Source organism: Euprymna scolopes, chromosome 45 (assembly GCF_053919585.1).
Source record: "Euprymna scolopes isolate OS-2025 chromosome 45, ASM5391958v1, whole genome shotgun sequence".
Lineage (NCBI taxonomy): Eukaryota > Metazoa > Mollusca > Cephalopoda > Sepiida > Sepiolidae > Euprymna > Euprymna scolopes.
The window spans coordinates 58,804,645-58,832,573 of NC_136526.1; the positions used below are offsets into that span (position 1 = coordinate 58,804,645).

Consider the following 27,929-nt stretch of genomic DNA (forward strand, 5'->3'; position numbering starts at 1 on the left):
AAAGAACAAATTAGGCTTACTGTTAGTTTTTTTTTTTTTTATCCCCACTCATATTCAAACTGGTTGTTTTTTTTTTTACATAAAAAATAGGTGCTTACTTTTTTATTCTTAAAAACTTATAAAAATGTTTTTAAGAATAAAATCATAATTTTTAATTCGACATAATTTGTAAATGAAATCATAATAAAATGAAAAAAAAATTTTTAATTTTCTGCGAACTTGCTTTTCCGGTCGCCATCTTAAAATGTTGACTTCCACCCGTCAAACGCGTCTCGTTTAAATTAACTCATCTTATAATCGTTTCTTTGTTAAAAACAGATTGCCAAACAAAAAGTAAGTATTTATTAATTTAATTGCTTTTTGAAGCTCTTTTTTATTACATTATGATTCCCTTTGTTTTACTACTGCGTCGAAACCATTATGATTGCCTTTGTTTTAATAGAGAAATAAGTCTGGGACGCCAAGCAGTAGCAGTGTCAGAAATTTCGTGAAAATAGTGAATAATTCCACCCCATCTTTCCAAGCTTATAACTCCTCGAAAAATGTAATTCAAGCCCTAATTTTTTTTTTCAATTAAAGGAGTAAGGACCAAGGTTTTATTTAAAAAAAAAACAAAACAAAACAATGTGTTTTTTTTTTTTTAAAAAGGTTTTAAACTTCGGACTTTACAGGTAAATTTCTAAAAAACTGATTTTTTTTTTTTGTTTTAAATTTGAATATATTATTTATTGACCTTTTCTCTTCAATTTGTGATATATAAACCTATTAAACATAAATTAATTATTTACTTTTTAATAGACATTTCAAAATGAGAGGCGTAAATTATTCGACCCCCTATCTTTCTAAGCTTATAACTCCTCGAAAAATGTAATTCAAGCCCTAATTTTTTTTTCAATTAAAGGAGCAAGGACCAAGGTTTCATTAAAAAAAAAAAAAAAAGACAAAAAGAAAAAATGTGTTCTTATAAAATAAGGTTTTAAACTTCGGACTTTACAGGTAAATTTCTAAAAAACTGATTTTTTTTTTTTGTTTTAAATTTGAATATATTATTTATTGACCTTTTCTCTTCAATTTGTGATATATAAACCTATTAAACATAAATTAATTATTTACTTTTTAATAGACATTTCAAAATGGGGGGGGGCGTGAAAATGGGGGGGCGTGAAAATGGGGGGGCGTGAATTTAAAAAAAACGTTTGTCTAAAATATTATATTCGGTTTATTGGAAAGAACATAAAATTTCACATTGACCCTGAAAATATCGTAAAAATAGAATCAATAGAAAAATTTTGATAGATTTTTAAAATTTAAAAATTTATCAAAATTTTTCTATTGATTCTATTTTTACGATATTTTCAGGGTCAATGTGAAATTTTATGTTCTTTCCAATAAACCGAATATAATATTTTAGACAAACGTTTTTTTTTTTTATTCACGGTTCCCCCCCCCCCATCCCAATTGTTAAGTGTCTATTACAAAGTAAATACTTAATTTCGACTCGGATAAGTACATAATTATTTACTCACAAATTGAAGAGAAAAGGTCAATACATAATATATTCAAATTTGAAAAAAAACGGACATCGTGTTCTTGTAGAATTTTACCTGTAAAGTTTGAAGTTTAAAACCTTTTTTTAAACCACGTTATTTGTTTTTTCTTTTTTCTTTTTTTTTTTTTTAATGGAACCTTGGTCCTTGCTCCTTTAATTGAAAAAAAAATTAGGGCTTGAATTACATTTTTCGAGGAGTTATAAGCTTGGAAAGACAGGGGGTCGAATAATTCACGCCTCCAATTTTGTAAATGTCTAATAATAATTAATTTCGACTCGGATAAGTACATAATTATTTACTCACAAATTGAAGAGAAAAGGTCAATACATAATATATTCAAATTTAAAAAAAAACGGACATCGTGTTCTCGTCGAATTTTACCTGTAAAGTCCGAAGTTTAAAACCTTTTTAAAAAAAAAACACGTTTTTTTTTTTTTTTTTTTTTTTTTAATGAAATCTTGGTCCTTGCTCCTTTAATTGAAAAAAAAAATTAGGGCTTGAATTGCATTTTTCGAGGAGTTATAAGCTTGGAAAGATGGGGTGGAATTATTCGCTATTTTCACAAAAAATTCTGATAGGACGCCAGCTCGCCAAAAAGTACGCCACGGGCCAAATTTCATTCCGTCATAAAAAGTACTTTATACGAAAAAAAACAAAAAAAAAAAAATTGTTTTCACACTTTTATCTGGCGAATGAACACGAAATTATATATTGAAAACCGCGTTTATCATGTTTAATATCCAGTAACGGAGTTGAAATCAATAATTCCGATTTTAAAACAAAACTAATTTTTTTGATGAATCTCTGTTTGGCGTACTCATCAATTATATTTTTTAAAGAATAAAATTGAATAAAGTTTATTTTTACAAGAATGTTCAGACATAAGCATAAAATTATACATGAAAACCTGCGTTTATTATTTTTAAATAATCAAAATTATACATCGGGTATGAAGTTGACTTCCTTTTTTTTTCTTAAACGAAAGTGACTTGGTTTGATAAAATTGTGCTTGGCGTACTCATAAATAATTTTTTCTAAAGGATAAAATTGAATAAAGTTTATTTTTACAAGAATGGTAAGACATTTACCTAGCAAATAAGCATAAAATATATAGGAAAAAACGCGTTTATTATTTAAAAAAAAATCCAAATTATACATCGGGTATGAAGTTGTTTTTTTTTTTTTTTCTTAAACGAAACTGACTTCATACGCGGTGTATAATTGATTTTCTCACCTCAAATTAAAATATCACAAATTGAAGATAAAAGATCAATAAATATAATAAGCTAATTTAAAACAAAAAAGAACACTTATTTGCAAATTTACCTGTAACGTCCAAAGTTTAAAACCTTATTTTAAAAACCACATTGAATGTTTTTTTTGTTTTTTTTAAATTAAACCTTGTAATTTTGTTATATTGTTTAGACAATTTCGTATAATTACTACAATTTGTTTTCTATTTCATTCAATGTTTTTTTTTTAGATATTTAAAAAAATCACCGCATGAAGAAGAAATAAAATATATTTAATCAAAAACTCATGTATTTCTTTAAGAGAATAAAAAAAAAATCGGTAGACTTTTTTTTTTTAACAGCAAAATCTGATGAGTGAAATGGGATCATTTTTCAACTACGGTGGCCTATATTTACTAACTTTTGTTTATAGCACGCAATAGAAAGAGACATTAATTCTGTAGCTTTAAGCCACCGACGAGTTATTAAATGTATTGCTTTAAAATTAAAATAAAACAAATATACAGAAAGAACAAAAGTTCTCGGCATCTTAAAACCAAGCTTCATCATGCTAGAGTAGCCTGTACCTCTATGAGGCCACCATTCGCCCATGTAAATCATTGTAAGGTCAATTAATTTGAACACCACAAACTTTATGAATGTTTTGCTCAGAAATTAATACTGTCTGTAATATTTTTTTAAATAAAAAGATGGAACCATTAAAAGTTTTTCTTCATTATGATGTTTATTTTAAAAAATTGTGAATGTGATTTTTTGTTAACAACAAAATAGTTATTATTAATATGTTTGACTTGATTGAAAGAAAACTTATTAACCAGAAATTTATTATTTTTAACGTCTTTCTTTAAATCAAAAACATCATTTGAAAGTAGGAGATTGGACAAAGAAATAAGTAATTTTATGATTTTTACGATATTATTTGTAATGTAAAAAGAATTGATGACAAATTTTTCGAAAAAATCACATTATTTATAATTTTAATATTTTATTTAATAATCTAAAAATTATATATTATTATAAAAATATGTTTAAATGTTGTTTAGCCATTTTTTAAGGGGTCCAAATTAAAAAAAAACATTTGAACAAATTCTAAAGTAGAGATGAACAAAAGCGTCGGTATTCTTTTGTTATGGTTGTCTATGCCCCTACTAAGCCACGCATTTTTTTTTCGAATGTACGGTGGTGATGGACCAGTAATATAATAAATCCAGATTTAAAAAAAAAAAAAACGGCTTTATTTTCTGAATCTATTAGTATTTACTGTATATTTAAAAATATACTTCATTCATTTCCATGAGAGTAAATAAATATATATTTTTTAAATATCAAACTAAAAATATTTTTACATAAAAAAGTAAATAAACATATTTATAAAACAATTACAGATATTCTTATTTATTATACTTAATTTTTAACAATAAACATATTTTACAAACGAAATATATTTTAATTTAATATTTTTATTTGCTTGTATGAATGTATTGCATATCGTTTTTATTTTGTTTTCCAAATAAGTGTGTTCATGTAGAATTTTTTAAATGTATATTTCCGTGAAAAATTGTCAGTAAATAATTTTTTTATATATATCTAAAAAACCCAAACATTTTTGCATTCTTATTTAAGTAAAAATATTAATCTAAATCTTTGTTTAAATAATTTTATTTAAGTTTTCTCAATATATAACACAGATTGCTACTTAAAAAAATTATCTTGATCGCAAATCGAAAATATAACCCGTTTATTATTATTATTATTATTATTATTATTATTATTATTATTATTATTAATTTTTAATTTTATTATTATCGGTCTTATTAGTAATTGTTTTTGTTATTGTTGTTGTTGTTATTTTAATTTTATTATTATTATTTTAATTTTATTATTATTATTTTATTATTATTAATAATTTTATTATTATTAATTTCTTAATTTATTATCTGTATATTAAAATGATAACATGTATGTTCTTTAGTGTGTCACAATTTCCGCAAATTTCATTGGTTGAGATTTAAGAAGACACATGCTATCGTATTAATATATAGAGAATATACTAAGTGTAAGTTAATAGATTTGGTGAGTGTTTAATGAGATCCCAGGCATAATCTCCTTTTCGAGTAGAGGGATGATAATATGGCGTGTTTATTTCCGGTGATGACGCCTTGATCTTCTGTTAAAAAAATACTTATAATATATTTATGATGTACTATATTGGCATAAGATGTCATATTCCAAAAATCACATGGATGTACTGCTGATTCCAAAAATTAAGTGAATGGATCAGTGCAAAAATGACTGTCAAAATTAGTAACATATCCAAGAATTATGAAATATTATTAAATGTGAGTTAATTGATTGGTGTGTTTGTAATGAAATAATCAGCCCAGATATATCAAAGTTATTATTTTAGTAAGTTATAGGGGCGATAATGTGGGTTAAAACTACAAAAAATGATTGTCGAAATTAGTAACATCCAAGAATTATGAAAAATGATGAAATATGATTTAATTGATTGGTGTGTTTGTAATGAAATAATAAGCCCAAATAATATATCAAAGTTATTATTTTAGTAAGGGGGCAATAATGTGGGTAAACATTATAAAAATGATTGTCAAAATTAGTACAATATCCAAGAATTATGAAAAATGATTGAATGTGAGTTTATTGATTGGTGTGTTTGTAATGAAATAATCAGCCAAGGCAATATATCAAAGTTATTATTTTAGTAAGTTATAGGGGCGATAATGTGGATTAAAACTACAAAAAATGATTGTCGAAATTAGTAACATATCCAAGAATTATGAAAAATGATGAAATGTGAGTTAATGGATTGGCGTGTTTGTAATGAAATAATCAGCCCAGGCAATATATCAAAGTTATTATTTTAGTAAGGGAGGCGATACAGTTTTGACAAAAAGGGCTAGAATAATATGATGGTGTCTTCAATCATGCTGAACGCCCACAGAATGCCCATCAGCAATATGTTACATATGAAAATGCTGTTGTGAAATTTCCAAAGGTCTCGCTAGTTATTATTATTAATATTATTAATATTAATTTATTATTATTATTATTATTATTATTGTTATTGTTGTTATATAAATAAAAATATATAAAAACTGATCCTGAAAATCTATCTGAAAATGTGAAGGTTCAAGTTAAAACGGTGTCGACCAATATCTGTCCTTTTTCATTCATGGTGAATCGGCCGGGGTCCTTATTCCCTACTCCATCCACTGTTTCATTAATGTTTAACAATGGATTTCAATGAGTAATAGACAACACATAGAGAATTTTAACACATGATTCTTTTATTCTAAGGCAAAACTTCAGTAACATTGTTGAATGTGATGTAAACTCTAATTCAATCCCTCGTGCAACATATTGTTTTAGATTGTGTTTGGATCTTACTCTTCTTTCAATTTTCATTTTGAGATGTCTGCGGATGTCACTTCTGCACATTTTCTTTACCTCACTATGTAATTGTACCTCACTATGTAATTGTACCTCACTATGTAATTGTACCTCACTATGTAATTGTACCTCACTATGTAATTGTACCTCACTATGTGATTTGTGATTGTAATGGGAATGCTTCTGCTTTTTGTTTAAAATTCATCATATTCTCTCGATACAACTACCCATTAACTTTGACATGGTGTGACCTCTGTTATCCAATCTCTGCCACACAATGACCTCTTTCCACCTTTTCTGATCTTTTTGTGAGGTTTAATCCATAACACATCTCTTGGTTGGAATAGGTCATCAGTACAACCCCCCACCCCCGGATTGTAATCTTCAAAAAATGACAGGTTTCTGTGTAGCCATCATATCTTGATAGAATTAGGTAAAATAGTCATTATCATGACATAACCAATATGTATGGACGTGATCTTCAGTTTAGACGTAGAGTGAAACCCATTTATTTGTTTCTATTTTAATAGAAAAGGATGTGGAGATGAGCGAAAATAAATCATGTCAGTATTTAGTTACGAGCATACTTATCAAATAAGGGGGAATAACTCTGAATTTAACATTTCTTTTAATTTACATTTTTTTATTAGTTTATGCTTTCTTTGTATGATAACCAGGTGCTTCCATTCAACAAGCGTCGACCGAATGTTGTTTTTGTAGTTTTTATCCTCTTCATTTTTTTTTTTTTTTTTTTAACACAGTGATCACCACTTATCAAGGCCCGGAAGCCACTCAGTGATAAGGGTTATTGCAAGTACATCACGTTAGTGAGGAGATTTTATGAAGTGTTTAATTAGGGGGGCGGTTCATTAGGAATTTGTTAACATTAGACTTGAAGACATCCAAGTTGTAGTCCGGAGGGAAGCAGGCAGACGGAACAGAGTTCCACAGGCGTGCAGTTCTAAGAAAGAAGCTTTGCTCATGAAATCCGCGTTTTGATTTAGGCACAGATATAGAGTGGGGGAAATTTTTCACAGTGGATTCAGCTAGACGGGTGATTTTCGTGAAAGTTTGGCGAGGGGGGACCAGGGATTGGAGTTCAGACGAGCACCTGCCATGAAAATAACGATAAAACAAGGATAGGCTCGCAACGTCTCTTCTGTGGGAGAGGGGTTGCAGGGTAGAGAAAAGGGCATCCCCCACTAATTTTTTGTTGTCATCACATTTGATCAGCAGTTGTTTTGCACATGAAAAACTATGTAAATATTTGTGATTCCCTTTCATTTGGTTTGCTTGGATATGTTTTCAAGTAACAGAGTTTTCACTATATCTGATTACTGAAAGCATAATGTACGGATAAACTAAGGAAGTGTGGAGAAAGATGTGGCTTACCATTAAAGTGGCTGCGCGTTTGTGCCTGCAGAGCACAAATTGAGAATCAAGATGGCGCCCACATGCTTTTATGTGGAAAAAAGTCTCATGGAATCTCGAGGAATCTCGTACCCTGGTTCCATAAATAACGAGGAAAGGAAAACAGGAGGACAGACGATTTTTACTCACTAAAGCGAACGGACGTGGGTAAAAGAGGAAAAAGAAAAGAGTGTGGTGAGTGAAACAAACAACGACTCGGTTGAAAGTAGAGTTGTAACGAACACAGAAAGGAACAAGCAGAATATTATACAGGTGCAATATTGAATATGTTGTTGGGATAGATACTGTTGGTCTTGTGAACAAGAAAATCACTTAACTGTTATCGATTATAACTTTTTGCATATTAAGTCGTTTAATAAACACTTAATAATATTGTTTTTGTTTGATTTAATGCATATCAGTTATTTTTTATGTAAATCTTTTATAATTTTATTTCTTTTTTGTTCACATCAAATTTTTTATATAAGAAATACTTGAGATTATTTGTAATACTTTTCTCAACAACTGAATTTCTTTGTTCATTTAAGGTAAATATTTTGCAAAACAAGGAAACAATTTTTCTTGTATACAAATTTTAATTCTATTTTCAATAATATGCAACACTTCTTTTAATATAAACTCGTTTAATAAGCACCAAAGATTAAGGGTTTACAACTAGATTTATTGCATATTGATTATTTTTATGTAAATTTGTATAATTTGACTTTTTATTCACAGATCCTGTGGACAATGAATAGATTATTGTTTTTTTATTTCATTATTTTTATGCAAAATTTATCCCATTTTATTTTTGGTTCACATCTAAGTTTTTATATAAGATATAGTTGAGAGTATTTGTCACACATTTCTCAAGTACTAAAGTTCTTTTTCCACTTATATAAATATTTTACATAACAAGGAAAGAATTTTTCTTGCATACAAATTTTATTTCTATTTTCATTGATATGCAACTTTTTTTAAATGTAAACTCGTTTAATTAGCACAATAGATTATTGTTTTTAGCTAGATTTATTGCATATCGATTATTTTTTATGTAACATTAGAAAAATTTTACTTTTTTATTCACAGATAAAAATCACTCTGGACAATAAACTCATATATTTTACATGGCAGAATTTTTCTGAACAGAGTTTATCACTGCATTCCCATTAAAGAATAAAGATGAATCAATTTATAGAAATGAAACACAAACTTTTGAACATAAGTTGATGAACACACATTGAAGAAAAACAACTTGTCTTCAAATGTGATGCATTTTTATTCATTTAAAAACATATTAAAATATATATGTGGAAACATCAAAACAAATGTTATTTTTGTGAAATTCTTAGCATAAGTTTCAGTAAGAAATTTAGAGATAAACCCGACTGGAAAATTTTGTTCATTTATTTTTTGTTTTTGTAAAATATGTGGAAAAGCATGTTCAACCAGTTAAAGTTTAAAGATTAATACGCTGACATACAACACATGTGCAGTGTGTGGTATGGCATCTTCAAATCATCTTGAAATAAAGAAGTTACTTAAAACACCAAGCAGAAGGAACTATTATTCATGTGAAATGTGTGGCAAAGCATTTGCAAGCAATTCTGAGGTACAATCGCACATTCGAACACACACTGGAGAGAAACCTTTTTTATGTAAAATCTGCAATAAAATATTTTACACCAATAAAAAGTTAAAAAGACACACAAGAACACACACTGGAGAGAAAACCTCTTGTGAAGTATGCGGCAAAGAATTTACAAGCAAACAATATGCTGCAATACACATGCAACGAATACACACTAGAGAAAAACCTTTTCCTTGTGTAATATGTAATAAAACATTTGTAACCAATACTGACCTTAAATCACACGTCAGAACACACACGGGCACCAAACCATATTCCTGTGAAGTGTGTGGTAAAGCATTTACACAAAAATCACATGTTGCAATACATATGCGAACACACACTGGAGACAAACCTTATTCATGTAAAGTGTGTGGCAAAACATTTCAAAGCAAGTCTTATGCTGAAATACACACGAAAAGAATACATATTGGAGAGAAAACATTTTCTTGTGAAGAGTGTGATAAAACATTTGTAACCAATGGTGAATTAAAATCACATGTTAGAACACACACTAAAGCCAAACCTTATTCATGTGAAGTGGGTGGCCAAGCATTTACACAATATACTAGTTCTATGATACACATGCGAACACACACTGAAGAGAAACCTTTTCCATGTAAAATCTGTGGCAAGGCATTTTACACCAATACAGAAATAAAACGACACATGAGAACACACACTGGAGAGAAACCTTTCTCTTGTGAAGTGTGTGGTAAAGCATTTCGACAACGTATTGGTGTTACAATACACATGCGAACACATACTGGAGAGAGACCTTTTTCCTGTGAAGTGTGTGATAAAACATTTGCACATCAAACTAGTGCTGTCGTACACATGCGAAGAATACACACTGGAGAGAAACCTTATTCATGTTCAGTTTGTCATAAACCATTTGTAACCAATGCTGACGTAATATCACACATGCAAACACACATTTACATATCCAACTAATGTTATGATACACGTGCGAACAAACACTGGGGAGAGAACTTGAATGCCTACTAGACACTGTCCTCGAGTGTCTAAGGTCTCTCTGTACAGGGGTTTGTCAGAACAACCTGGCATGAGGGTACATTTTCCAAAGAAGTAAACCCTGACAAAATATTCAAAGTCACATAGTATTCGCTGCCCAAATAAGATCTCAAAATGGCTAATTCATATTAGCTTTTACGAGGAATGGTGCACCTTCTCCAAGTGATTTTACCTCAAGTAATAGCACGAAGTGACTACTCCACCAGACTAGATAAATTCTTGTCCTGGAATCCAGTAAGGCCAAGAGACCAAAATAAAAGATATACTGCAACGTATAAAAATGGTTAATTTGGGAGAGGAAAATTATGTTCTCAATTTCTTTACTCAGAGTTTGAGGAATAAAGAACTTAGATGGAACATTCGAATATCTATGTATCTCATATAGATTTCAAGTGTTAGCACCGGGTTGTGCCCCTTGATTACTGAGAATTTCGACTGAAGTAAAATAAAACAAAAAAGAGAAACCCCAGGCAAAAAACTAAATAAGAAGGTGAATAAGTTGAAAACTTATTACTCCCTCCAAAACCAAGCACAGCTAAGAGCTAAGATGGCAGAACATCAGGCTGAGGTAAAAGCCTTAGCTGCACAAATAAAAAGTAAAACCAAAAACTTTGAAGCAAAAAGGATAAATAAACTTTTTGCAAAAAACCTAAGAATTGTCTATAGGAGCCTTGTTAAAGAAATAAAGGTGAGCTCCCCACCAACACAAGAAGATGTTGAAAACTTCTGGGGGCCACTCTATGAGGACACTTAAGTACATAAAGAAAACAACTGGATAAATACCATCAAAGAGGAGAACAAGGAGAAAGAAAAGATGGCAGCTCTAAAAATTACCAAGGAGGCTGTCTGCAGAAAGGTAGCTCAATGCAGTAATTTCAAGACCCCAGGAATAGACCAAATACTAAATTTCTGGCTGAAAAGACTGAGCGCACTTCATCATCGCTATGCCAAGGCATTCAATAGAATCATCAGTGGAGATGAAGAACCGCCTAAGTGGCTTACTGTAGGCAGTACATCACTTATTCCCCAAAATGAGGACACCCACATGGCTAGCAAATATAGACCAATCTGCTGCTTCATAACAACCTACAAGCTCCTAACAGGAGCTGAGGCAACATATGATCATCTGATTGCTGGTGATTACCTTGCAACTGAGCAGAGGGGCTGTACGAGGAAAAAGCTTGGCACAAAAGACCAACTCCTTGTAAACAGAACCATATTAGAAGACTGCAGGAGACTACAAAGAAATCTTTCAATGGCCTGGATTAATTACAAAAAACTCTTTGACAGTATACCCCATTCCTGGATACTTTGCTGTTTGGAGCTATACAATGTGCACACTGATATTACATCATTCCTTAAAAAGCAAATGAGCAGATATGGCACAGCAATTACATTACAGCACACGGAAGGAAGGATACAGACCCTAAACATAAAGATCAAGTGAGGAATATTCCAGGGAGACAGCCTCTCACCGGTCTTTTTCTGCTTCACAATGGATCCACTATGTAAGCTACTTAAGCGATCCAATGCTGGATACAATCTCAGCATGGGCAGAAAGAAGGAAGAAAATAAAAGAGTAAACCATCTACTCTTTATGGACGATTTGAAACTATGCGGAATCTGAGAAACAACTTGTCTCTCTGATAGGCATTGTTAAAAATTATACAGAGGATATCTACATGGAGTTTGGATTTGACAAATGCACTAAGTGCACTATAAAGAAAGGAAGAAAGACATCATCAGAACATCTTAATCTTGACAATGGCTCTATTGAAGACCTTGGAGAGGATGCTGTCTATAAATACCTGGGAGTAGAGGAGAATAAGACACTTGAACATGGAAAGATGAGAGAAAAAGTGCAGGGAGAATAGTTCAAGTGACTTAGAAAAATTCTCTCATCAGAACTATCACAAAAAAAAAAAAATTACTGCCATCAATCAATTGGCAATACCCATTGTCTCTTATGGATTTGGCATAATCAATTGCCCACAGAACTGCATCAATAACCTTGACGTAAAAACTCGGAAAATGCTGGCCCTTCATAAAGTCATTTACAAACATCAGTGCATGGACAGGCTGTACTTATCACGGAGAGAAGGTGGTTTAGGCATCATTGAAATTAACCATGCATACCGAGCTTCAGCGGTAAGTATAGGCCAATATATCAAATGTTCTTCTGACCCCAAAATAAAAATGGCACCCATACTTACAAAACTGTTTAAACGTTGTCTTAAGGAGAATAGTTTCCCATCTCCCTGGAAAATTTCATCAGTATGACCTGTATTTAAGAATTCAGGTGATCGCTCATCCCCCTGTCAGTACAGACCAATAAGTCTCCTGTGCATCATGAGTAAGTTGCTTGAATCTGTGTTAAATACAGAAGTAATCAACCATCTCAACAAAAATAACTTTCTTAGTGACACTCAATATGGTTTCCGTTCTGCTAGATCTACAGCAGATGTGCTTACAGTTATATCTCATAGGATTAGCAAATCTCTCGATGGAGGCAACCTTTCTAGGGCAATTGCTCTTGACATATCTTAGGCCTTTGATAGGGTATGGCATAAAGGTTTACTTCATAAGATCTCTAGCTATGGTATTGCTAGAAATGACTTCTCAATTATTAAATCATTTCTTTCTGACAGGTTCATAAGAGTAGTAGTTGATGGGCAAAAATCAGAAGCTCACAGTATTAATGCCGGTGTCCCTCAGGGGTCCATCCTGGGCCCAACTCTTTTCTTGATCTACACTAATGATCTTCCAAATCACATCCTTACATCATTTGTAGACATTTATGCTGACGACATTACCATTTATGGTAGAACATCTAAGACAGTAAACGACCAAGTTCTCTCCAATTCTCTCTCCTCTGATCTTGAGCACGTAGTACAATGGGGTAAGGAGTGGCTGGTTACTTTTAATGCATCTAAAACCAAGCTTCTCTCTTTACATCATCAACATTCTGATCCACATCTGGCATCAATTGAAATGAATGGCTCTCGTCTTCAGGAGGCCTCAAGTTTTGACAAGCTTCTTGGTTTGACCATTACTCCTGATCTTAAATGGAACACATACATCAAATCTGTTGCCAAGGCCGCTGGAAAAATGGTGGGATCTTTCTATCGATCCGGTAGATATCTCACGGCTGATGCTATTCTCTATCTATATAAGAGCCAGGTACGTCCAAGGATGGAATACTGTTGCCACATCTGGGCAGGAGCTGCTAGAAAGGACTTGGCCTGCCTTGATAGAGTTCGAAATAGACTTCGTAACCTCATAGGAGATGTCCTTTTCTCTTCCTTGCAACCTCTATCTCACAGAAGAGATGTTGCGAGTTTGTCTCTGCTGTATTGTTATTTTCATGGAAAGTGTTCAACTGAGCTTCAATCTATGGTCCCCCCTCGCCAAACTTTCACAAGAAACACTCGTCTAGCTGTAAACACTATCAATAATTCCCCCCACTCTTTATCTGTGCCTTAACCTAAACGTAGATTCCATGAACAAAGCTTCTTTTTTAGAACTGCACGCCTGTGGAATTGTATTCCGTTTTCCTGCTTTCTGGCTGACTACAATATGGTTGTCTTCAAGTCTAACGTAAATAAGTTCTTGATGAACCGTTCCATATAAGTTATCAAATTTACCAAATTTTCATTACTAATGATTACTATATTGTCCAATTTCTACTGTACACTCTTTAACCCTTATCCTTTACATAAAACGCGAAGAATGAACCAACCAACAGCATACCAAGTATTTCCTGGATAAACTATCACGGGAATATATAGATAAACTGTTGACTGGCTTAAAAACGGATCTCTTCACTATGATCAGACTTAATGTAATGGCTGCTCAAGAAGGATGGCAACAACATAAGAGAGCAGGTTAGATGTCTTCAAGTCCAATGTTAACAAATTCCTAATGAACCACCCCCTTAATTAAACACTTCCTCAAATCTCCACACTAACGTAATGTACTTGCAATAACCCTTATCCCTGAGTGGCTTCCGGGCCTTGATAAGTGGTGATCTCTGTGTAAAAAAAAAACAAAAAAAAAACAGATGAGAGAAAAAGTGCAGGGAAAATACTTCAAGCGACTTAAAAAAATTCTCTCATCAGAACTATCACCAAAAAACAAAATTACCGCCATTAATCAATTGGCAATACCCGTTGTCTCTTATGGATTTGGCATAACCAATTGACCACAGAACTGCATCAATAACCTTGATGTAAAAACTTGGAAAATGCTGGCCCTTCATAAAGTCATTTACAAACATCAGTACATGGATAGGCTGTACTTACCACGGAGAGAAGGTGGTTTAGGCATACCAACCTTCAGTGGTAAGTATAGGTCAATACATCAAATGTTCTTCTGACACCAAAATAAAAATGGTGAATGAACATCATACCAAATGTTTGCCCCAGCAGACGTCAACTACAAAGTTCGGTGAAAATTTCAGTGGAAGCACACTGGATAACACAATAGAAAAATATGACAACCCAGCAACCCTAATCGCTCGAAGGAGGAGAAAGGAGTATACAAAAAGGGAACTGAAGACAAGACTAGAAGGATGGCAACAACATAAGAGAGCAGGCAGGTTCATGGATGAACTGAACCAGAGCTACATTGACAAGTAGGCCTCACTACAATGGCTTAAAAGTGACAAATTTCCATTTGATGAAGAACGATTAAGTATAGCTGCACAAGACCAACGCTTACTCACAAATGGATTTAAGAAAATTGTTGATCTACAAAAAAACGACCAATGCAGATTCTGTCAGTCAGCTGTTGAAAGCCCAAGCCACCTAATGTCTGGATGCAAGATCCTTCTAGCCGATGGTCATTACACTGTTTGCCACAACAAAGTATGTAGATACTTACATTGGAAGATCTGTGGAGAGATGCAACTAGATAAGTCGTGGATCTCTTCACTATGATCAGAATTAATGTAATGGCTGCTCAAGATCAGAGCTTGAGGCTAATGCTTTTAAAAAGATGAGTGGTCTCAGCAATAACAACAAGTGCAGGTTCTGCCATACAGAAGGAGAAAGTGGTCTCAGCAATAACAACAAGTGCAGGTTCTGGCATACAGAAGGAGAAAGTGGTCTCAGCAATAACAAGTGCAGGTTCTGCCATACAGAAGGAGAAAGTGTGAGCCACTCTGACATCTAGTTGTAAAGTCCTGTTGGAGTACGACTTTTATACAATGCGACACAAAGGAGTTTGTAAATATTTCCACTGGATTACGAAATTCCAACAGCTACCTAGAAAATGGGTCTATTAAGCCTGACATAGTTATATGAGACAAGAGGATTAGGGTTAGGGTGAAAGTGGCAACCCTTGTTGAAGTCAGCGTCCCTAATGATGCTCGTCTTAATAGAGTTGAGAAGGAGAAAATAGCAAAATACTAAGGACTCATGTACGACATGAAAAGAAGCTGGAATCTTAAGGTCTCCATCATTTCAATCATTACAGAAGCAATAGGCGTGAGTAAAAAAGAATTTCAAAAATTATCTAACGAATATACCTGGTGAGTCAACTTTAAGAGAAATACAAATAATTGCACTTAAAGGGACTGTAATAATCTTAAGAAGATCTCTCGGTAAACTAATGGGATAAACTTTGGGATCAGGTAGATTGACCCAGCCCTAGCAAAAACAAAGAAACAAGAAAATTAAAACAGAGAGAGAGAGAAAAAAATTCTAGATTATATATATATATATATAGATAGATATATATATATAATCTAGAATTTTATATATATATATATATATATATATAAAATCTGCAAAGGATAAAACAATTTCTTTATGAAACTTTAAGACAAAGACAAGTAAAGTATACATAAGAAAATTAGCTAATGTGCTTAGCTCTGCTCAAAAGACCCGAAATTAGAGAAATTATATTATAATGAGATTGTGCAAAGTTCATTTAGTGTCTTTAACTTATATATATATATATATATATATATATATATATATATATATATATATATATATATATATATATATATATACTTGTACGTTTATATATAAGAAAATGAGATTTACAACAAATTATTTTCGACAAGACATTCAAATAACAAGTTAAAGATTTTTCTTATTCCATGGAGTTGCAATGAATGTCTCATATACTCAGAGTGAACATAGTTATCAAAATGATATAAGCAGTCTATAAATATTGCTAATCAGCACAGGAATCGAACAGTAAAAATTATGAAGGAGATAATATTTGTAGAAAGGCATATGTTAAAAGCATATTCCAAAGAAAGTCCAGGTTAATTTAATAGAAAGTTATTTTTTGATTATAAAATAAAATATTAAAATTCAAACTGATTTTTTTTCGATAAATTTGTAAACAATTTTTTTTATTGCAAATAATATTGTTGTATATTAGTTTATATTGGAGGAGATGATATATTAAAACGTGTCATGCGTTATCTAGTGGATGTAAGATATTGTTCTTTTAACAGACAGATAAATGTATAAATCGTATGTATGTTGTTTAGCAAGGAGGGCATGATATTGATGTGTAAACTGAGTCATGTTGTATCAGACTTATCACACGGGATATTTTTACAGTTCATATGTAAGAAGAATAATATATGCCTCATACCTTTTGTTTTCTTGAAGAGTTCTTCTGTATCTTCCCGCTTCTCCATGACGACCCATGAAGTGATCCGCACCATTCAATTGATACAGTTGTTCTTATTTGTGAAACCATTAAAACAATTCTTTATATTCTTATAATATAAATTTATTACAGTTGCCTCAAATGGTTTTTCACAGGATCTGCAGTTAGTCTACATTTTCTGTTCTTACAGCCCGCTCCTAGCTGTCTGTCCACCCCTGTCTAGACGTGTGTCTACTCTGCTGGTCAATCCTCAACTCTCTGAATCTCTCAAAAACTAACTACATCACGTGTTCTCTTACGTCACCTAATTACGTGTCTCAGACCAACCTAATGTCCACAGCTAGTTATTTGTTTATTCAAAACCCCCAAATAACGTTTACATATATTTTCACATTCCTTTTGCGATTCACACATCCATCATTTCTTCCGCAATTTAATTGTTTATTCTTGTAATCATAATAACTGATCCAGCGACCACCAGTCGCTTAAATCAATTAACAAGAATACAATAACAATAATAATAATGTTTTGACCATTGACCTTGCTTGCCACAGTTAATAGATACTACGCTATGATCACAGCCTAAAGGGTCATAATATTACAATATTGTAAAAGTCGTATGATTACTTTTTGTCAAGTTTTTTCTTCTTTCCCATAATGTTTTTGATTTAAAGAAAGCGATTACTTTCTGATTTGTAAAATTAAAAATTACATTTTTATTAACCAAAACAATGATGTCGGGATCAAATTGAAAATTAAACAAAAATTAATACAAATTACATCGCTTGATTGTCGACAAATCAACTTAGACGACCCTTGCAAAAAGTGGCAAGGATTGATGATTTGTTTATTAAAAAAATACACGATTAAACCCAGATTTCCAATATCCAACAGAACCCCTCAATACCATGTCCTCTACTCCAACATCAGGGGTCTACGTTCCAACCTTCCAGAGGTTGAAACCCCCAACTACAGGAGACTAAACCAGACCTATTATTCCTAAGCGAAACTGGCATTGGACCGACTATTCCGCTAGATGAGTTTGTAATTAAAGGATACTCCAACTTAACTTCCAAATCTGACCCTTAAGATCGCCATTGGATGGAATATGTGTCTACATTAAAGATGGCTTTCCATGTGGTAGGGACATCTTCACAGAGGATCCTAAATTACCTTATATGCGTTTCTGGGTTGCACTTGCCCACACTACTGCGTTTATATTTGTCCTCTATCGCCCCCCCCCACAACAGCAGAGATACTTTTTTTAAAAGCATACCTGAGAAAATTGGCCACACCCTGTCTGCTCATCCTTTCGGCTAATATTCATGTCTGTGGAGACTTCAATGTTCACAATGAATCAACTTATAGAAATGAAACACAAATTGTTGAACATATGTTGATGAATACACATTGAAGAAAAACAACTTCAAATGTGATGCATTTTAATTCATTTAAAAACATTAAAATATATGCGGAAACATTAAAAACAAATGTTTTTTGTAAAATTTTAAGTATTTGCAAATGGTTTTCCTGTGAAATTATTAGCATAAGATTTCAGTGAGAAATTTAAAGAAATAAACCCGACTGCGAAATCTTGTTCATTTTGCTATAAGATATAAATTGTAAGAAGTTTCAGAAGATAAAAACTACTGAGAAATGTTATCCTTTTTTTTTTAAATGTCTGCAAATGACCATTTTGCTATAAAAATATTACAACAATCGAGCAGAAAATAATACGACAAGCCAATACATGTGAATATTTAGAAGACTCGGGTAGATTGTGTCTAAATAAGAAATGTGAAATTCTGAAGTTTAAAAACCCCAAAACATATTAAAATATATGACTGAAAGAGCGGACGATTGTAGACATGGAATAAACACAAATGAGAAAATAAATCCGACTGGGAAATCTTATCTTGTTCATTTTGCTATAAAATATAAATTATGAGAAATTTCAGAAGATAAACACTACTGATAAATGTTATCCTTTTTTTTAAATGTCTGCAAATGACCATTTTGCTATAAAAATATAATATTGGAGAAGCATCTTTAATATTAAATCACAACAAACTCGAAAAACATATTTTCGACCAATTTTCAGGTTAAATGTTGTTTACACACATCAAGGAAAACCATTATTTTTGAAAAAATATGTGGAAAAGCATGTTGAACCAGTTACATTTACATATCCACCTAATGCTATGATACACATGCGAACACACACTGAAGACAGAGGAGCAAGAGGTGCGAATTTGTCAGAGATTGATCAACTATTATGAACACTGGGCAACATCTGATAAGCTCTTAAAAAACTACAAGTTTTGACATGAAACTACTTTTTTTAAAATTACTTAATTATGACTTTTTCTTTAATAATTACTATTAAAAAATATGTATATAAAATGATCAGAAAAAGGCCAAATTTGAAAAAGGTCAAACAGAAATTCTGAAGGGCAAACTGCTTTAAAAAGCCAAATTCGCGAAATTTTGCTTAAAAAAGCCAACATGGCAACCCTGGCCACGCATTTTCTATTCGAATGTATGGTGGACCAGTAGTGTAATAAATCCAGATTTTCCAAAAATCCTGTTTTCAAATTTGAGCCTTAGTTTTTTGGATGTATATAATATTTATTTACAATAAAGTCTTTCAAATCTAAATAAAAAAATAGATTTTTTAACCAATATATGACCGTTTTTATATTTATCTTTTTGTGTGTTTAAATTAATGCAGATGTGTGGGCATTCATGGGCGCTAATATTTTGTTTAGTTTTTATCCATAAAAATATCTTACAAACTGAATTTGAATAATTGGTAAATTTTTACCTTGCTTCCACCTAAACATTTTTCTTTAAAATGACTACTTTTTCAAGTTTTCGGGTATGGTGAAAACGAATATCACATTGAAAATACATTTTTGTGCGCACATGCATTGTATTTTTCTGAGCGCACATAAATTAGATGCACAAGCCCACAAAAATAAAACTGGCGACCAGTAAAAACAATACTGAATATATTGTATAATATTATTGCCTTTAAATTAATGAAGATTCCTTTAAGAGTGCACCTGTTCTCATCGAGTGGTTCCAATATGGATGATCGATTTACTAAAACTGCTATTAGAAACCGGTTACCCCTTTACAAATATTGGATTTTTATTTTATTTATTTATTTGTGGTAAGTAATGAGTTAGAAAAGTATAGCTGCTCAGGCAGAGGAGACTCTTCTAACATCCAAGTTGAACGACAGTTTGGTGTATATTTATACTAATAGAAAAAGGTTCATTTGTTATAAAAACTTTCCTCGCTTGCATATGCCTAGCAAAAATTAGGTTGCCAAGTTACAGTACTACACAGTAACATGTTTGCATATTATAGAGTTTTGACTAAATAAAATTATAAATCAATTGAATATTTTCAATTATACATTTTTGAATATTAATAATCTCTTAATACCAGGAGATTATTGGTTTTTGGTTTAATTTATTGCATATCTATTATTTTTATGTAAAATTTATATAGTTTTATTTTTTTTTTCTTCACAGGTTAAAATTACAGTTGACATAATTCATATAATTAACATGAAAGAATATTTTATTTTTCTGAACTGAGCTTATCACTGATTTCCCATTTAAGAATATCGATGAATCAACTTGCAGAAATGAAACACAAACTGAAGAACATATTTTAATGAACACACATTGGAGCAACATAGCTTGTAAAAAATGTTGCATTTTAATTTAAAAATTAAATTTGGAGACATTGGAAACAAATGTTATTCCTGTAGAAATCTAAACTGAAGATTTTCAATAAGAAGTTTAAAGAGATAAACTGATAAAGCTTATCTTTTTGAAGTGTTTGCAAATTACAATTTTGCTATAAAATATAACGTTCAAGCAATTTTTAAGTATCACACACCAAAAAAAATGTTTATGAAGTGTGTGGTAAAGCATTTTAAACCAACTTATGCATATAAAAACCTCATTTATTCTTTACTTTTGTGAAGTGTTTGCAAATTACAATTTTGCTATAAAATATGACGTTCAAGCAATTCTTAAGTATCACACACCAAAAAAAACATGTATATGAAGTTTGTGGTAAAGCATTTTAAACAAACTTATTCATATATAAACCTCATTTATTCTGTACTTTTGTGAAGTGTGTGTAAGAACATGATTAACCAGTTCTAATTTAAAAAGTAACACACTGACACATAGAACATGTAAAATAGGTGGTATGGCATCTTCAAGTTATTCTGAAACAAACGAGCACATGCAAACAGCCACAAAAGAAAAACTTTATTCTTGTGAAGTTTGTGGCAAAACATTTGTGAATCATCATGATGTACAATCACATATGCAAACACACACTGGAGAGAAAACATTTACACAGGCAGCTAATGATATCGAACACATGCAAAGAATACACACTGGAGAGAAACCTTATTCATGTAAAATTTGTAGTAAAGCATTTGCAACTAATGATGCTGTAAAATCACACATGCCAACACATACTGGACATAAACCTTATTTTTGTAAAGTTTGTGGTAAAGCATTTTCACTGCAATATAGTGTAATGAGACATATGCGAATACACACTGGAGAGAAACCTTTTTCTTGTCAAGTGTGTGGTAAAGCATTTGCAGATCAAAGTAATGCAACGGCACACATGCGAACACACACTGGAGAGAAACCTTACTCTTGTGAAGTGTGTAGTAAAGCATTTGTAGATAAAAATAAAGTAATTAGGCACATGCGAACACACACTGGAGAGAAACCTTTTCCTTGTAGTGTGTGTGGTAAAAAATTTACAAACAAAGCTCATGTAAAGTCACACATGCGAAGACATACTGGAGAGAAACCTTATTCTTGTGAAATATGTGGTAAAGCATTAGCAGATAAAAGTATTGTAACGATACACATGCGAACACACACTGGAGAGAAACCCTACTCTTGTGAAGTTTGTGGTAAAACATTTGCAGATAAAAATAATGTAACGAGACATGTACGAACACACACTGGAGACAAACCTTTTTCTTGTGAAGTGTGTGGTAAAGCATTTGCAGATCAAAGTAATGTAACAGCACACATGCGAACACACACTGGAGAGAAAAGTTACTCTTGTGAAGTATGTGGTAGAGCATTTGCAAATAAAAATAATTTAACGAGACATATGCAAACACACTGGAGAAAAAGGCTGGAAACATAAAGAAAAAGATTGGATAAATAAAGAAAAAGATAACCTTTTCCTTGTGATGTGTTTGGTAAATAATTTACATATCCAACTCATGCAAAGGCTCATATGCAAACAGACCCTGGAGAGAAAAATGTGCTGCCTTACAACAATACAAATATTCATTGTATATTTTTCTTTTATTTATGTTAAACAAGTTATAAGTAACCTCATAAAGGGGCTAATCCTCTGCAAAAACAGTCCACTGCTCCGAACAGGACCAATCCTTGCAGGACCGAAAAGGCCCAACCATTCAAACTCAATGAATCCAAGTGTTCAATCAGATCTAACACAATTATGCCCTTGACTGGTATTAAGTCAACTCCAGCCTCAAACTGTCCAGCCAAAGAATATTTTGCCTAAAGACACGCAATCGAGATTCCAAGTTGGCCAATCGAACTGAAAAATCCATACAATCGGCCACCAAGATAGATGTCACAGTCTTTCCAAAACCCAACTCAATTCCCAGGACTACCTCTGTGAACCCATGCTGACACTCGCCTAGAAAGGTAGACAATCTCAGCTGACAATTGACACCAAGAGTCTCAACAGGATACAAACTACTCAGTACATCCACTGCCAAATATGTCTGCCCACTACCCGTGTTCAGTCAGCAATTCACCGATACTGTCCTTGTTCCACAAGAGAAAGTAACTGATAAAATGGGAGGCAAAGTGTGTGAATACCTGGTGGAAGTTGCGTTGTTCACATCCACATGAAAGAAGGAGTAACTGCGTTTCCCCAAATAAACTTTTGAGACATATTCTTACGGTTGACGTAAATGTGGTAGAGACACTGCCATTTATCTGTAATCTCTTTATTGCTTCTCCAGTGAGTCTTAATATGAAAAAACAACGGTGGTTCATGCCTATCCGTTAGTGCTATTATCTCCCCTTTCAACTCTTGGGGAAATTTCCTAAAGAGAATCTTAGCGATAAGACAAGCTCTGCCAGAATCGTCTGCAGAAAAGTCACAGGAAAAGGAGTTTCCCAGTTCCTCCAACAGCGACACCGTCTTGGAAACGAAGTCCCTCAGTTCAAAAAGGGATACACCCTTCTTTGGAACATAGTGAAGAATATCCTAGAATATCTGGTCAATGATTTTATCCAAGTCCAAATACTCCCTCTTCAATATAGACATGGTGTGCTGGTAATTCGTGTTGGTACAACTCAGGTTATTTATCAGCCTCAAGGCTCTGTCTGAGAGGGAACACTTCCAGAAGTTCAAACTTTCTGCATCATAGGCCATACCAATCACACAGTTCTCAAACCTAATTAAAAAGTTCCTGAAACTCATGTGGTGTGGTCCGACTCCATTTCCTCTCTGCAAAATGTAGGCACCGTGATTTGTACCCGTGGGGGTTTAACAATGAAGGTGGAAGAAACTACCTGTGGATGCAGAACCCCCTGAGAACTCAACGGCAGATTCCAAGTAAGGACTGGTCTCTGGCTGTTAGTAGGTTTGATCCAAATCGCCCAGGTCATCATAATAATCCTTCAGTTGAGGCAGCCAACCCCCTTCAATCTTGGCAGGTGTTATCTCGTCAAATGTGCCTACCTCCAGCTGTGTAATACAAGTCTCTAACTCGACAATGAATTGTTGAATTTCTGTCTGTAAGAATGGGTATGCTGAGGGCCTCACTTCATCGCGACACATCTTCGGCCGTCCCTGTATCTTCTGAGTCAATGACTCCTGCATAGGATCTGCTTTTTATGACGTTCATGATAGCAATTACTCAGTGAAAAATTTAAGTAGCAAAACCTTTGCAAGATGTAGAAAAAAACTTGTTCTGAAAGTAAACTTGATTATCAAGTGATTGCGTAAGCTTCAAAGAGTTACAAAGGATGTCCTCTGCACCCCCCCCCCCCGTTGGAGTCGAGTAACAAAGTAAGGTAACATGGAGAACAAGGAGTAACAAAGGTTGTGCCAACTATTCGCCAATACTTCATAAACACAACTACCCACTCGTCAGATACGTGCCTTTTATAACAAAAGATTCGTGCCTCCCACTACTCCTCCAAGTCTGTATAAGACTCGTCCTTTTAAACACTTTGATTGGAATTCCGCCCCCGAAGCCAGCGCTACAACATAAGCAATCCTCTTTTTTATTTTTTATTTTCTCACACAACTGATGAAAAACTTTCGATTTATGATTCTTTTCATTATTGATTTTAAATATAATAAGAATATCTGTAGACTTTTTAAATAAAAATATGATTATATATTTTTTACTTTTATGAATGTATTGCATGTGATGTTTTTAAATATGTTTAGATAATTTTAAAAAATATATTTCATTAATTTTCAATTTGTCTGTAAATAAATATATTTAAAAAATATATAAATAAACATTTAATAAAAACACTTTTTTATTTGTATCAATTTTTGTTTTTATTTAAATTAATGCGAATGTGTGATTCCTTACAAAATCTAACATTAAAAAAAATCAATAAAAATATTTGATAAACATTTCATTGTATTATGGATTTTAAAGATTAAAATACGTTCTTTATTTACTTATGAATTACATTTAAAAGGAAGAAAAGGAAGGAACGCGATTTGATTTGTATTGAAACCGAAAGTTATTCAATATAAATAAAAATGATGTGAAATGACGTATGTTTGAAGCAGAAGACAAATATTGCAAAACATGAATTATGAATTAAGGAAGTAAACAAATGTTAAAATTAAACCATTGTTTTTAAAAACCAAAACGAATAATAAATACCTTTTTAATCAAAAGAAAAATAAATATTTTTTAAATCAACGCGAAAAATATTTTTTTATTATTTCCCCATGTTAAATAATAAGTTTCTAAATAATAATTTATTATTTCACACATAACATAAATAACATGTCATATCATTTTTTATAGTTTCATTTTTAATACCTTCTGAAAAAAAAATCACAAATAAGAATTTGAAATAACGCGCGTTTTTTTCTTTAAATATTTTAGTCTCTAACATTTTACATGGTATGAAATTTTTTCTTTTTATTACATTCATCCACATGTAATTTAATTCCTTGTCTTTCGAAAATAAAAAAAAACAAACTTTCGGTCCCTTTCGTAGTTCTCTTTGCAATTCGAAACTATGCATTGATTTAATAATGTTATAAATTGAATTTATTTTTAAATTCTTAATGCTGTGATATTTTAAGTTATAAATTTATTATATTTTTCACTAGAATATCTTGTCCTTTCTTTTCTAGTTTTAACAACTAGTTATTACTTGTTCATGTTTAAGCTTAACCAGATTACTTTTCATGCCGCATTTTTCATTGTAATCCATGATTTTTCTATTGTAATCCATGATTTTTCTATTGCAATCCATGATTTTTCTAGGCTTCCAATAACTTCAATTGTCCTTTGTATAATTTCAGTCTTACTTTTTGTCCCCAGAAACAAATATGTAATAACAATGTACAGCACTCGTCTGCTTTCAATAAAATTTCCCCAATTATCCTCCTTTCATTAGTGAATTAGTAGCAACAGTAGTCGCTGAAGCGATGTGGTTGCTATAGAAACCAGTCATAAAAACGTTGCTCACCTTTTTTTTTTTACGATTTAAAATACCAGAAAATTCATCAAAACTTTTGTTTTACTGAAGGAAAATTTAATTTTTTCACAATATAGCTAAGAAAGTGATCTGTAAACTGTAATAATTGTTTGAAATTTGATCGAAAAATGAGTGAGCGGTGAGGCTTTAAAGTAGTTCTAAGTGACAAAAACTGCCACATAACCACATATGTAAACAGTACCGTGTTTAGATGATAGGAAAGTCCACATAACGGGAGATACGTTTTTCACATCTTTATTTTCTGAGAGTTCACACACACACACACACACACACACACACACACAAGAGAGAGAGAAAGAAAGAGAGAGAGAACAAGACTTTGAAAGAAAGAAAGTTCCAAGTAAGGGGACATCACTCAGGATGTAAACGGTTTAAGCTAGATTTTTATTTTGTGTTAACAGGCTTAAAAATACCAGGAAAAAAATTGAGTAATATTTAACGATGAGACATTTTTTCAAGGCAAATTTTAAACAAAAAAAGGTAAATTTTAACTTGATTTCCATTTAACATTTTCAGTTAAAATGACTTCTTTAGGTTTTCGGGTATGCTGAAAACGAATATGATTTGCACATAGATTTTCGGAAATGGCCGCCAGAATTATATAAAAAATGACACCTCTTAATATTTGGAAAACTACTTATTTGCGGAACATTTTAATTCAATAATCGTTTTCAGCATATCCAAAAACTTGTAAAGATCGTCATTTTAAATGAAAATGGATAGGATTAACCCAGGTAAAAATTTACAAATAAATAAATAAATAAAAAGGCAATCAATAATTTATAATTGACTATCATCGTCTAAGTCTATTTCCTATGGCGTGGTAATGGCTCGAGTAAGTTTTTATATGTGATCACCAATAATTTTTAACAATGAAAGAATATTTTGTAATCTAACACAACCGAGGCCACCGAGAATTAAGGCCAAGCCGTTCAAGCATGACGTCATCATAAGATCATTCAACAGCGAGTTGTAGGGAAATAACTCAAAGGGGAGGTAACTCAATATACCAAAAATTCTATTGACAAAAGTAAAAAGACAAAGAAAATATATAAAAACACAAATAGTAATTTTAGTGGAAGGTTTGCATTTTTCTTTATTTGGTGACTTTATTATTTTATTGTTTCCCACTTCGCAGAAATTTTTCAGGAGAGAATTTGTTGATGACCATACGAACATTTTTTTCTAATTTTTTTTATTTCATGATTTTCATGAAAAATGTCAAAATCAAATTGAAGTGCATTATCTAACAGAACTTCTAATGTCATTTTTACTGCAATTTGTCTTTGGTGCATTGATTATAAAAAATTGTTTTCAATTAGTTTTTTTATAACAGCATAATTATATAGAACAAAAGTTGCCGTTTTATCATTTGAATGCAATAAAGCACCTCTATTAATGCCTTGGAAATAACAGTTGGTTTCAGGTATTTGTTCTACATCATCCGTTAGTGTCCCTGTCATTAGATTTTTTGCAGCTGTTACATTTTATTTTCTTGAATACTGCATGGCAACAATACCCAGATAAATATATAATAATAAGGAAAACTTCCCTACATTTATTAACATCATCATCTGTTATATTTACCTCAAAGTTTTGAAGCTCAATTATTTGTACACCATCCATTCCATTCCAGTTAGTTTCTTCTATATTTGTGAGATCAATATTTTTGTTGTTAATTGGTAGATTCAATTTTAACACTGATAGCATTCTAATCTTTTTTTCACTCTAAAAGACTCGTGGTACACTTATATTATATTGTCCACCAGAAAATTGCCGATATTGTCCAAACTTTGACTCAAGATGATCTGTCTGGAATTTGCCTGTTAAAATAAATTTCATTTTTTCGTTCTCTATGCAATAATCAGTTCCAGAACTGCATGAGTTGTGTAATATAAGGCCGTATAGGTTTCCTTTGTAAGTTTTCAAGAATTTCATGAAATATTGAATCGGTGGAATCAAAAGTGGAATCAGTGTATTCATTATACGGGGGGAAAAATTATTTTGAAATATCAAAATCAAATCAAAGTGTATTATCTAACAGAACTTCTAATGTCATTTTTACTGCAATTTGTCTTTGGTGCATTGATTATAAAAAATTGTTTTCAATTAGTTTTCTTATAACAGCATAATTATATAGAACAAAATTTGCCGTTGTATCATTTGGATACAATAAAGCACCTCTGTTAATGCCTTGGAA

At 32.0% G+C, this 27,929-nt stretch overlaps 1 protein-coding gene across 1 annotated transcript; it reads left to right on the forward strand.

The window, feature by feature from the left end:
* Positions 1 to 233: 233 nt before the first annotated feature.
* LOC145269760 (uncharacterized) lies at positions 234 to 24,521 on the forward strand. Its single transcript, XM_080125489.1, has 2 exons — positions 234 to 333; positions 20,465 to 24,521. Exon 2 carries the CDS (start codon positions 21,156 to 21,158, stop codon positions 22,125 to 22,127), a length of 972 nt encoding a protein of 323 aa, XP_079981615.1. The 5' UTR covers positions 234 to 333; positions 20,465 to 21,155; the 3' UTR covers positions 22,128 to 24,521.
* The last annotated feature ends 3,408 nt before the right edge of the window (positions 24,522 to 27,929 follow it).